At 50.4% G+C, this 13,400-nt stretch overlaps 1 protein-coding gene across 1 annotated transcript in view; it reads left to right on the top strand.

Annotated features, from left to right (window-relative positions):
* The window catches only part of LOC140389655 (uncharacterized), a 152,087-nt gene extending 138,687 nt beyond the window's left edge, over positions 1 to 13,400 (top strand). Inside the window, exons 14-18 of the mRNA XM_072473984.1 lie at positions 8,751 to 8,804; positions 11,419 to 11,478; positions 12,816 to 12,860; positions 13,136 to 13,189; positions 13,309 to 13,400. Of these exons, the coding sequence (XP_072330085.1) occupies positions 8,751 to 8,804; positions 11,419 to 11,478; positions 12,816 to 12,860; positions 13,136 to 13,189; positions 13,309 to 13,368 (273 nt within the window). The 3' untranslated portion in view covers positions 13,369 to 13,400. The remainder of the gene's footprint in view (positions 1 to 8,750; positions 8,805 to 11,418; positions 11,479 to 12,815; positions 12,861 to 13,135; positions 13,190 to 13,308) is intronic.

The following is a 13,400-nucleotide window of genomic DNA, read 5'->3' as shown; positions in this document are numbered from 1 at the left end:
CAAGGAACAACCCCTGTAGTTAAAAAAAATGTAACTTACACTCTCCTCGTGAATAACAATGTAATTATTCTCTTCCTTTTCATGAGGTGAGTGTAAACAACTTCCTCTCCTCTGTATGATACCCCCCACTTCTTTATAAAGGATGATTATCTCTGCCTCTATAAAACACTGGTTACTTCTATTTTTATCAGCACATGAGATTCCAGGGGCACGATCTAACGGGAAAAAAAGTCTTGTTCTGGGCGGAATTAGGGGGGGCTGTTCCTGGCGCTTGTAGTAGTGGAAACGTCCCAGCTATCGAACGACATTCTGTTATTTTTTTCGGGACTCACCGAGGCCGCACACAGTTGCATTTCCTGCACTGAGGAGCTCTGCTCGTCAGTGCAGGAAGAGATTGGGGCGCCATTTTTAAATGGCACCCCAATCACTCAGGCCCCCCCCCCCCCCCCCAAACGTGATCCCTGAACAACCCCAATGCCCCCTGCTGGGGGTCCTTGAGCTGCCCTGCACCCCAGCCCATACGGGCAGGCACCCACAGGCCCAATCTCTGGCGTGGGCAGAATTCCACCTGAGCACCATGACACTGCCAGCCTGGCACACTGTTCCGCTCTGCCTGGTCTCCATTTGTGTGGACCAGTGCAAAAAGGCGCCTGGCTGGGGTCTCCGCGGCAAGGCCAGAAGATCCCGGGGACCAGTTACATCTGGTGTAGACATAGTGAAGTGAGCAGTTAAGCTCACTTAACTATGTAAGTCTGCATAGATCGCGATGTCTCATTAGATCTCGTGGGGCACAACGACCATAGGGAATCCCGGAAGAGGCCTCTTGTGGGGACTACCAGCCATGTCCCCTCCCGATTCCAGCGGGATGCTGCCGGTAAATCGCGTCCTTAGAGTATCAAACGAAGATACAATATTATTTTTTTAAATCCCGAGTGCTATGTTTTATAGGTTTTTAATTAATGTGTTGAAACTGTTCAGAGCCAACTCCAATAAATAAGAATTTTACAGAGTCTTCTGGGATGTTGCTGATCTACAATAATAATGACAACTATCTGCAATGTTAGAATATTAAAGATATGGGTAGTTGCTAAAATGGAATTACGTAGATTATATTTATTACAAACAATAGTAAAATAAAACATGGGGTTAAATTTGACAGAATGCTAGAGCCCATGGCCCAGGCGGAGGGTATGGAGAGGGGGTTTTCGGTTAACAAGCTGGGGGTGCTGCTGGGCCGGATGATTGGTGTGGGCCTCTCCCGCCACTGATTAATTCCTATTAATTGACCAGTTAAAGGGCCTCAATTGGATCAATGGGCAGTCGGTGGGCATGGCCCCTCTCCTTCCACTCGGTGGTGGGGGGGGTGGGTGGGTTTAACGGGGTGGATGGATGCAACAGCGACGGCGCCCATGGTAATTTGCAGGGCCCCTGCCTGCTACGTGGGGAGGGGGGAGGAGCTATAAAATATAGCCTTTGATTGACTCTACCTAAAAAGATAAATTGAAACACTGTTTGATGTATCGCCGGGTAGATCGCCAATTGGAAGGGCAAACGGCTGCCGAGTTGAGAAAAGCAGAGGTGCAACATTTCAGAATTGTTTCTTGCTCAGAGTGCATTCCAACAGCAGGTCAATGATTTTTATTGTGTTTCTAATGGCAGCCCACTGCAACAAGCCTGACTCCATCGAGAGACTAATCACTGACTGTTATTGTAATACCTGCATGGAGCATACAGGGCGGTGTTGATTGTTCCCTCCATGTGGCTCGAGGATTATGAGCTCCCCCGATAAGTGCGGGACTATTACCATGTGTATATAAAGTCAGCCAGATAGGAACCGACCGAAAGGGAGAGAGAGAACTCGGTGAAGCCTAGCCGGGCCCCTTTGTACATTGTACCTATTAGAAATAAACTTCTTGACTTCCGGGTGCGGTGATGACCAGCTAAGCCGCACGTTTCGGCAGCTCCCGTTGGAACGGACTTTTGGGCTCTTGATAAGAGACTCAACGGCAATTTTAAATGGCCAAAATCACTGTGCGGTGAAGTAGAAGGGAATCCCCCCCCGGACGTTGATGGACAAAGGAGAGGATAGCGGCAGGATTGCAGTGGATCCTTCGGAGCAGCGGCAAGGAAGGGAAGCTCGAAGCAAGATGGCGTCGGAAGGTGGCAGTTTGATATGGGGCCCGGAGCAACAAGAGTTCCTGCGGCGCTGTGTGGAAGAGCTGAAGAAGGAGGTGTTGGCCCCGATGCTACAGGCGATTGAAGGGCTAAAGGAGGCGCAGAGGACCCAGGAGTTGGAGCTTCGGGTCGTGAAGGCAAAGGCTGCTGAAAATGAAGATGAAATTCAGGGCCTGCTGGTGAAGACAGAGATGCACGAGGCACAGCACAAGAGGTGTGTGGAGAGGTTGGAAGCCCTGGAGAATAATTCGAGGAGGAAGAATCTAAGAGTCTTAGGTCTTCCCGAGGGCGCAGAGGGGGCGGACGTCGGGGCATATGTGAGCACGATGCTTCACTCGCTAATGGGATCGGAGGCCCCGACGGGCCCTTTGGAAGTGGAGGGAGCTTATCGAGTTATGGCGCGAAGACCAAGGGCAGGAGAAATACCTCGAGCCATAGTGGTGAGGTTTCACCGCTATAATGACAGAGAGATGGTCCTAAGATGGGCGAAGAAAACTCGGAGCTGCAGGTGGGAGAACGCGCTGATCCGCGTATACCAGGATTGGAGTGCGGAGGTGGCAAGAAGGAGGGCAAGTTTCAATCGGGCTGAGGCGGTGCTTCACAAAAAGAAGATGAAATTTGGAATGCTGCAACCGGCGAGACTGTGGGTCACACACCAAGGGAAGCACCACTACTTTGAGACGGCAGAAGAGGCGTGGACATTCATAGTGGACGAGAAGCTGGAATAGTCTGGCGAGAGAAAGAGCTTCTGGGGCAAAGTGGTGGGGTGACTATGTGGGACGAGGAAAGGGGGGGGATGATTTTTCAATTGTTAACTCTTTAATCCTGTAAATCTTTTCTCTTCCCCTCGTTGGGGGGGAGGGGGGGGGGGGGGGAGTATGAGGAATTGTGGGCGCCGGTGGGTAGGAAAGCGGGGCTGAGTGGGAAACGTGGGCCTCGTTCCTGCGCTATGGTAATTAAGGCGGGAACGGGGACGCAGGAAGGTGGGGGCCTCGCACAGTGAGAGGCCGAGGGCAAACGGGGAAGCCGAGGTCAGCCAGAGTTCGCTGACTTCTGGGAGCAACATGGGGGGTGTAATTACGCTAGAGGGGGATCTAGCGTAGGGGGGGGGGGGGAAGAGGGAGCTAACTGGGTTGCTGCTGCTAAGGGGAAGGGGGAGCTGTTATGGGGCGGGGTGGTCGAGGCGGGAGGGCACCGTCGGTGGGATATACGGGTACGTGGGAACCGGGTGAGGAGCTGGGTTAAAAAAGGGGATGGCTAGTCGACAAGGGGGGGGGGGTAAAAGAGCCCCCCAACCCGGTTGATCATGTGGAACGTGAGAGGGCTGAATGGGCCGATTAAAAGGGCGCGGGTACTCGCACACCTAAAGAAATTAAAGGCAGATGTGGTTATGTTGCAGGAGACGCACCTGAAATTAACAGATCAGGTCAGACTACGTAAAGGATGGGTGGGACAGGTGTTTCATTCGGGTTTGGATGCGAAGAACAGGGGGGTGGCTATTTTAGTGGGGAAACGGGTACTGTTTGAGGCAAAGACCATAGCGGCGGACAGTGGGGGAAGATACGTGATGGTGAGTGGCAGACTGCAAGGGGAGGCGGTGGTTCTGGTGAACGTGTACGCCCCGAACTGGGATGATGCAAACTTCATGAGGCGTATGTTGGGGCGTATCCCGGACCTGGAGGCGGGAAAGTTGGTAATGGGGGGAGATTTCAATACAGTGCTTGATTCAGGGCTGGACCGGTCGAGGTCCAGGACCGGGAGGAGGCCGGCAGCGGCAAAGGTACTTAAGGACTTCATGGAGCAGATGGGAGGCGTAGATCCTTGGAGATTTATCAAACCTAGGAGTAAGGAGTTCTCATTCTTCTCCCATGTTCACAAGGTATATTTACGGATTTTTTTGTCCTGGGAAGGGCACTGATTCCAAAGGTGACAGGGACGGAGTACACGGCCATAGCCATCTCGGACCACGCTCAACACTGGGTAGATCTGGAGGTAGGAGAGGAAAAGGAACAGCACCCACTCTGGAGAATGGATATGGGCCTGTTGGTGGATGAGGGGATATGTCTAAGGGTGAGGGGTATCGAAAGGTACTTGGAGCTTAATGACAATGGAGAGGTTCAGGTGGGAGTGGTCTGGGAGGCGTTGAAGGCGGTGGTCAAGGGGAACTGATATCCATAAGAGCACATAAAGGGAAGCAAGAGAGTAAAGAAAGGGAGCGATTGCTGAGAGAACTTCTGAGGGTGGACAGGCAATATGCAGAGGCACCGGAGGAGGGACTGTACAGGGAAAAACAAAGGTTACATGTGGAATTTGACCTGCTGACCACGGGTAAGGCAGAGGCACAGTGGAGGAGGGCACAGGGAGTGCAGTATGAGTATGGAGAGAAGGCAAGTCGGTTACTGGCCCAACAATTGAGGAAGAGGGGAGCGGCGAGGGAGATAGGTGGGGTGAGGGATGAGGAGGGAGAGATGGAACGGGGAGCGGAGAGAGTGAATGGGGTGTTTAAGACATTCTGTGGGAGGTTGTATAAGGCTCAGCCCCCAGAAGGAAAGGAGGGAATGATGCATTTCCTGGATCAGCTGGAATTCCCGAAGGTGGAGGAACAGGAGAGGGCGGGACTGGGAGCACAGATGGATGTGGAGGAGGTGGTAAAGGGGATTGGGAGCATGCAGGCAGGGAAGGCCCCGGGACCGGATGGGTTCCCGGTAGAATTTTATAGGAAATATATAGACCTACTGGCCCCGCTCTTGACGAGAACCTTTAATGAGGCCAGGGAAAGGGGGAAGTTGCCCCCGACTATGTCGGAGGTGACAATATCGTTACTTTTGAAGAAGGATAAAGACCCGCTGCAGTGTGGGTCCTACAGGCCCATTTCCCTTTTGAATGTAGATGCTAAGCTCCTGGCCAAGGTAATGGCGACGAGGATAGAGGATTGTGTCCCGGGGGTGGTCCATGAGGATCAAACTAGGTTCGTTAAGGGGAGACAGCTGAACACGAACATACGGAGGCTGCTAGGGGTGATGATGATGCCCCCACCAGAGGGGGAGGCGGAGATAGTGGTGGCGATGGATGCCGAGAAAGCATTTGACAGGGTGGAGTGGGACTACCTGTGGGAAGTGTTGAGGAGATTTGGTTTTGGTGAAGGGTTCATTGGATGGGTACAGCTGCTGTATCGGGCCCCGGTGGCAAGTGTGATCACGAACAGGCAGAGGTCTGACTACTTCCGTCTTTATAGAGGGACGAGGCAGGGGTGTCCCCTGTCTCCGTTACTGTTTGCATTGGTAATTGAGCCCCTGGCTATAGCACTGAGGGGCTCCAGGAAGTGGAGGGGAGTACTCAGGGGAGGAGAAGAACACCTGGTATCATTGTATGCAGATGATTTACTGTTGTATGTTGCGGACCCGGTGGAGGGGATGCCTGAGATAATGCAGACGCTCGGGGAGTTTGGGGAATTTTCGGGGTACAAATTGAACATGGGGAAGAGTGAGTTGTTTGTGGTACATCCGGGGGAGCAGAGCAGGGGAATAGAGGATTTACCACTGAGGAGGGTAACAAGGGATTTCCGGTACTTGGGGATCCAGATAACCAGGAGTTGGGGAACCTTACATAGGCTTAATTTAACACGATTGGTGGAACAGATGGAAGAGGATTTTAAGAGATGGGACATGGTGCCCCTGTCATTGGTGGGGAGGTTGCAGGCGGTCAAAATGGTAGTCCTCCCGAGATTCCTTTTTGTGTTTCAGTGCCTCCCGGTGATGGTCACGAAGGCTTTTTTCAAGAAGATCGAGAAAAGAGTCATGAGTTTTGTGTGGGCTGGGAAGACCCCGAGAGTGAGGAGGGAGAGGGGGGGACTGGCACTACCGAGCTTAAGTGAGTACTATTGGGCCGCCAATATTTCAATGGTGTGTAAGTGGATGGGAGAAGGGGAGGGAGCGGCGTGGACGAGATTGGAGATGGCGTCCTGCAAAGGAACCAGCCTACAAGCACTGGTGACGGCACCTCTGCCGTTCTCCCCGAAGAAATACACCACAAGTCCAGTGGTGGTGGCAACACTGAAAATTTGGGGGCAGTGGAGACGGCATAGGGGAATGACGGGAGCCTCGGTGCGGTCCCCGATAAGAAATAATCATAGGTTTGTCCCGGGGAGAATAGATGGGGGATTTGGAGCATGGCAGAGAGCTGGGATTGTGCAACTGAGGGATCTGTTCCTGGACAGGACGTTTGCGAGTCTGGGAGCGCTGACGGAAAAATATGGGTTGCCCCAAGGGAATGAATTTCGATACATGCAACTGAGGGCTTTTGCGAGGCAACAGGTGAGGGAATTCCCGCAGCTCCCGATGCAGGAGATTCAGGATAGAGTGATCTCAGGGACATGGGTGGGGGATGGTAGGGTGTCAGATATATACAGGGAAATGAGAGACGAGGGGGAGAACATGGTGGATGAGCTGAAGGGAAAATGGGAGGAAGAGCTGGGGGAAGAGATTGAAGAGGGGCTGTGGGCAGATGCCCTACCAAGGGTAAACTCTTCGTTCTCGTGCGCCAGGCTAAGCCTGATACAATTCAAGGTTTTGCACAGGGCGCATATGACCGGAGCAAGGCTCAGTAAATTTTTCGGGGTAGAGGATAGGTGTGGGAGATGCTCGAGAAGCCCAGCAAACCACACCCACATGTTTTGGTCATGCCCGGCACTGCAGGGGTTCTGGGTGGGGGTGGCGAAGGTGCTTTCAAAGGTGGTGGGGGTCCAGGTCGAGCCAGGCTGGGGGCTGGCTATATTCGGGGTTGCAGAAGAGCCGGGAGTGCAGGAGGCGGGAGAGGCTGATGTTTTGGCCTTTGCGTCCCTAGTAGCCCGGCGAAGGATACTGCTTATGTGGAAGGAAGCCAAGCCTCCGGGCGTGGAGACCTGGATAAACGACATGGCAGGGTTTATAAAACTGGAACGGATAAAGTTTGCACTAAGGGGTTCGGCTCAGGGGTTCACCAGGCGGTGGCAGCCGTTCATTAACTACCTCGCAGAACGATAAAGGAAATGGGAAGGTAACAGCAGCAACCCAGGGGGGAGAGGGGGAGGGGGGGGGCCCAGGTGGGTCCTCAGGGGTGTTTTTGTAAAGATATTGGTACTTGGTTATGTATATTGAATTGCTGATTTTATTATTTGGGAGAGTTATTATTTTTGTTATGGCAGTTGCCATTTAGTTTATATATTATTTATTTACTTGTTAAAATCTGGTCACAGTTATTTATATTGTTTTGCTGTTGTAAAAAGGGGGAAAACCTTTGTACTGTTTGGTTTGGCCGAAAAAGTTGAATAAAATATATTATTTAAAAAAAAGAAATAAACTTCTTCTCTATGTTACTTGTCTGACTCCCTTCACCTTTATTAAAGTTAAAGCCCAGGTGAGACCTACAGGGATGAGCCGATTAGCCTCCCCACGAGCCTCGTAGAATACAAGCTTTCCCGATGAGAGGCTGGGCCTTATCAATGGAGTAATGCACTCAAACAGAAAAGGCAGTCCAGATGGATGCTGAGCTGGAGGAGTCCCGGCTGGGCACTGAATGTTGTGTGTTTAGTTTGCTTGAACCATAAATAGTTTTCTCCATATTCTCAAACCGTACTCCACTGTGACTACTAACCTAGCATATGCAGGACTTTGGACGGACAAGTAGAGAAGTGGCACTTCCATGCAAAATTGAGACTTTACCCCGAGGGGTGACAGTGTATATGGGAAGGTACAGCAATTTGTTGTTCATATATGAGCACGCGTTGTGTCAGAAGCTGGGCTATGTGTTGACCCTGGGTAATTGCAGTTTAAAACAGGGCCTGAAAAGGATTGTTTAGATGTTATTAGCATACTGCAGAACAGATCTGTGTGAGGACAGAGCTGTGACCCAAGACCGGAGTAGGTGAGGCCATCGGAGTCTGCATGCAGGGGTCGTTGGAGTGTGCAAGCTATGGGCAAGTTGGGGCGGCATGGTGGCGCAGTGGTTAGCACTGCTGCCTCACGGTGCTGAGGAACAGGGTTCAATCCCGGGTCACTGTCCGTGTGGAGTTTGCACATTCTCCCAGTGTCTGCGTGGTCTCTCCCCCACAACCCAAACATGTGCAAGGTAGGTGGATTGGCCACATTAAAATTGCCACTTAATTGGAAAAAAAATGTTAAATTAAAAATTCCGGGCAAGTTGGAGTCGGCGAGTAAGTTAGAAGGATTTTGTTTTGAATTAAAACAACAAGATGGCAACAAGAAAGATTTTCAAAAAATATTTTCAGTCATTTAATTGGATTCCCCTCTCCTCCTGGCTAGTTGCTGTGTTAATCGCTGTTTGCTGACTGCTGATCCTTTCTTCGTTGGTTGTTTACATTCTCAGAATTTCTTCAGAATAGTTTTCGTTTACACATGCTATTTGTACATTGGTACCTGTTAACTTGTAATGGGTGCTGTTGTATCTGCGATTTGGCCAGTCTGGTGCCAGTGTGGCACTTAGAAATGTGGGGAACCCAGGGTAAATGGAATTGGTAAATGTATATTAAGTTGTACCTATTGAAATTCCAATCAAACAACTTTTATTTTCTTCCACAGGGCAGTCCAGGACCCTATGGTGCCCCGGGGTATCCAGGCCCCCCAGGTTTACCAGTAAGTATCTGTGGTGATTATTCGTTTATGCTAAACAATTATTTAGCTTCTGTGCTATCAACATCACTATGCAGTCAGCACAAATTAACCTGGGCTCAACTGGCTGCTGTTCCCAATCCTGTGACTTTATTTTCTTTTAAACAGCAATCGGTATTGCACGATTTAGTCAGAAAAACTTCTCCGTGGAGTCGGAATTTCAGCAACAGTGAGATGTCTGCGGGATACAATCCACTGATTTTATAATGAAGGAAACCTCACAGGAAAAAGAGCGATTTTGGTCGGGATTTTCTGCCGGCATTCGCCGTGGCTGAAACTGGCGACGCCGGTGCAACATCTCAGGAGACCGCTGAAACGGGAATCTCGGCGGCAAGATCTCGTTCTCTGATTTTCCCTGCCTCTCACCCAGTGACATAACGAGGTCCCTGCCCTTAATTACATTTCATTAAATTTAAAAAGATTTAAAGGGCTTCCCTGCCATATATTCTCCCCATTACCCAGGTAAGGAATGGGCCCTCGCTAATGTGATGTCATGTCGGCAAAGTTTACAACTGCTTTTGCCAGCGTGGCAGTGCCGGGCGTGCCCTTTGTGCAGCTCCATTGGCAGGAGTGGCGGTGGGAAGGGGTTGCCCCGGTACTTCGGGAGGGAGATCCCCTTATCCATGGGGATGGGAGGTTGACTCGGTGTTTGTTGGGGGGGGGGGGGGGGGGGGGGGGGAGGTCCCTTATCCATGGTGGGGGGCAGACTTCTTCGGTAGTTGTGGGGGGAGGGTTCCCCTTATCGAAGTGGTAGGGGAATATTTCTTTCAGCGCAGATCATGGCACCCCCTTTAAAAAGGGCACCCGATCTCAATGCAGCTGGCGTTGCCAGCTCTATCAGGCCTCGTCCCACCAGTGTGATGGCGGAAACCATGCCTCTAGATTTTCTGTGCAGAGTTCCAGAGAATCTGGCTCCAGCTGCCTGCCGGTTTTCTCATCTCAGCCACCACTCTGTGTGCAGGGTGCAAAATTCCACCCAACTTGTGAATCTTTGAGAAGTTTTTGGATTGACGTATTGCATAGATATTAGTCTAGCCACCGGGCTGAATTTTCCAGTGGGCATCAGGAACCAACCCTGGGACAATGTGCGGATTCCCACCTATGCTTGTCATTGAGGCGCAGGCAAGTGCAACTTTACCTGTTCCGACCTCTTAATTGGCCACCTCAGCCTTTGCCATCCAATAAAGGATGGAGAATTCCTGAGGCAGGGGTCCCATTGAGCAGAACCCCAGCATTGGCTAACGCAGCCCCACCGGGAGATGTGGGCATTGCTGAGGCAGAAAGTCAAATGCGAGAGTATCTCAAAATGGGGGCTTTCTTGGAAGCCTGCATAAAATTTAAAATTAAGGAAGACCCACAATTGTTAGAGCCGATGGGCGAGATTCTCCACTCCCGCACCGGTTGGGAGAATCGCCTGGGCCGCCAAAATTTCCCGGGACGCCGGTCCGACGCCCTCCCGCGATTCTCCCAAGCGGCGGGAACGGCCCCGTCGAGTACCGCGGGCCGGAGGCCGGAGAATCGCAGGAGACACCCAAAATGGCGATTCTCCGGCACCCCCGCTATTCTCAGGCCCAGATGGGCCGAGCGGCCAGGCCAAAACGGCGGGTTCCCCCCGGCGCTGTCCACAACTGGTCGTTGCCGTCGGGAACAGCGCGGGAATGCTGGGGGGGGGGGGGGCGGCCTGCGGGGGTGGGCGGGGGGATCGTGTACCTGGGGGTACCTCAAATGTGGCAAGGCCCGCGATCGGTGCCCACCGATTGTCGGGCGGTCCTCTCTGAAGGAGGACCTCCTTCCTTCCGCGGCCCCACAAGATCCGTCCGCCATCTTCTTGCGGGGCGGACTCAGAGAGGACGGCAACCACGCATGCGCGGGTGATGTCAGTTATGCGGCGCCGGCCGCGTCATCTATGCGGCGCCAAAGGCCTGGCGCATGTAGATGATGTGGCCCCGATCCTAGCCCATTGTCGGGGCCTGAATCGGTCGGGATCGGGGCTGTTTCGCGCCATCGTGAACCTCAATGGCGTTCACGATGGCGTGGGCACTTCGGCGCGGGAGTGGAGAATCCCACCCGATATATATGGAGGGAAAACCCTCCACAGGCATCGTTTTGGACATGGTTGTGACTTTTGCATACTTGCATTGACCTTAAATGGGCAGAATTAAATGACTCAAATGGGCGGAATTTTCTGCCGGTGGCATTTGCCGCTCCTGTCGAAGTCAATGGACTTTTGAATAGGTTGTCGCATTTTCCAGGCCCATCCCCCTGTGATGGGGGCCATAAAATTCAGCCCAATGAATTTTAATTTAATTCAAATTTCGCCATCTGCCGAGCCAGGCCCTAAGAGCATTGTCCTCAGCTACTGGATTAATAGTCCAATGACAATACCACTGCGTCACCACCTTCCCTCTGGTACTGCTTACTTCCAGTTTAGTGGATGAGCATTTAGTCTTAATCTGAGCCTAAAAGAGTAAATAATAAAATGCCTTTATTTCTGTTAGTTCGGTTACGCATGTTTGAGGCAGTGGAATCCTCTTTGCATTTTGATGGGTGTTAAATGACTTCCTTATTTGTTTTATAGGGTTCGGTAGCATCTGGCTGGAAGGGAGACAAAGGAGAACGTGGAGACCCAGGAGCTCTGGTATGACTTTATGTCGGATTTAATTCGTTCAGGACAAAGAAAAGTCTGCTCTCACGAATGACTTTTCGCCTCCGTTTTTATTAATCATGCAATTGCTTAGGTTCATAATAAAGAAACCAGCATGGGGCTGGTTTAGCACAGAGCTAAATCGCTGGCTTTTAAAGCAGACCAAGGCAGGCCAGCAGCACGGTTCAATTCCTGTACCAGCCTCCCCGAACAGGCGCCGGAATGTGGCGACTAGGGGCTTTTCACAGTAACTTCATTTGAAGCCTACTTGTGACAATAAGCGATTTTCTTTTTTTTTATTTGAAGGGTGCATGTATTGTAAGGATTATGCTGGACTAGATTTTCATTTGCCCACAGGGCGTAAAGCCGGTGTTGCGAATTAGCTGCCTGAAAGAAACTGCCTGATTTTGATTTCTGTGGGATTGATAATCAAGTGGTTTCTATAATGATGGCCAATTCAGTATCTAAATAACGAATTGTATCTCAAGTACAGTTATTTTTAAAATAATGGAGAGTAATAGTTCCAAATAAATGCAGGAACTCAGGTGGTTTATATCGAAAATAGTGTTCACTTTTAGTATGCGCTTCTTCAGCTCTCTGTCGGAAGGCAAGGCCAACCCACAGCTTCACAACATCCACCATGGGCAGGGCAAGGGCAACGGGGCAGATTCCAAATCCACCCCAGCCAGAACTGGATCAAACCCCATGCTATTGGAACCCATCTGATCCACTCTGGCCCTCCAACCAACTGAGCAACCAGCCTCTCAAGGAGTCTGAGTTGCTATGGCAATGTGCACTTCACATGCACGTTGTAGCCTGGTGCTGGGATAATGATGGTACCGGCTCTGATTTTCATTCCATCACATGACTGAGCCTTGGTTCTAAACACAGGTTGTGTGGCCAGGGACGGCATGGATGGGATTAGGCGCACAGTGGACAGGCAGAGCTTGGAGACATCTCATGGCCCTCAGGGGCGGGCTTGGTGATAGTGTCACTGATGAGACTTTTACTCTGAGGGGGGGGGGGGGGGGGGGGGGGGGTGATGCGCCAGGGAGGTTTCCAGTACATGTGTACTTGGTTGGGGTGAGCCCTGCTAATTCCTTTGCTGTCCAGATTAATTAGCTCAATTTATTCCAAAGCTCCATGTTGCAAAACTTTTGCCTTACTTGTTTCCACCAGGATTTATCGACAGCATGAAAGCATTCAAATTGAGTTTATCAATGGAGCTCACAATCTACATATGCTAATGTTGTCAACTTTCTCTTTAAGGTTATAGAAGTGAATTGGAGAGTTGTGAACTGACTCGAATAATTTTTCAAAATTATTTTTAGGGAAGACCAGGTAAAAATGGAACACCAGGACTGACGGGGCTCCAGGTTGGACATATTTCCATTAATAATAAAATTCAGATATTCAGAATTAAGCTTTTTTGCAGAAGGTTTTCGCTTTTCTGCACATTCTGCTTTGAAAAGACTACTCCATAATCTCTTGGTAGTTACAATTTAATGATTAATATTCTTAACTGACAAATCACATCACTGATGTTAACCATCTTAAATGTAGCTGTTTTTTTCCCCAAAGTTGTCAGTGAATACTATCACAAGGAAGTGACCATGTTGTGAGCTCTGTCTTTGTGTTTTCTGTATCTCAGGGATTGAAAGGCGATACAGGTTTTCTGGGATTGCCAGGAAGAGAGGGAGGACCAGTAAGTTTCTGTGCATTCTGTCTAATTGGCAATACAATTAGGTTTCATTCTAATAATTATGCATGTACTATATGTTTGTAACTTGTGTTAATATACTAAATATTATTATTTTAATCTAGGGAAGGAAAGGGGAAATTGGACGTCAAGGACCGCCTGGTTCAGTAAGTACTGACCTTTAAAAATCTTTCAGTACAATACTTCACTTTAAGAT

Source organism: Scyliorhinus torazame, chromosome 14 (assembly GCF_047496885.1).
Source record: "Scyliorhinus torazame isolate Kashiwa2021f chromosome 14, sScyTor2.1, whole genome shotgun sequence".
NCBI classification, from domain to species: Eukaryota; Metazoa; Chordata; class Chondrichthyes; order Carcharhiniformes; family Scyliorhinidae; genus Scyliorhinus; species Scyliorhinus torazame.
The sequence above is the reverse complement of the archived record's forward strand: the minus strand, read 5'-3'. Positions and strand labels throughout refer to the sequence as shown.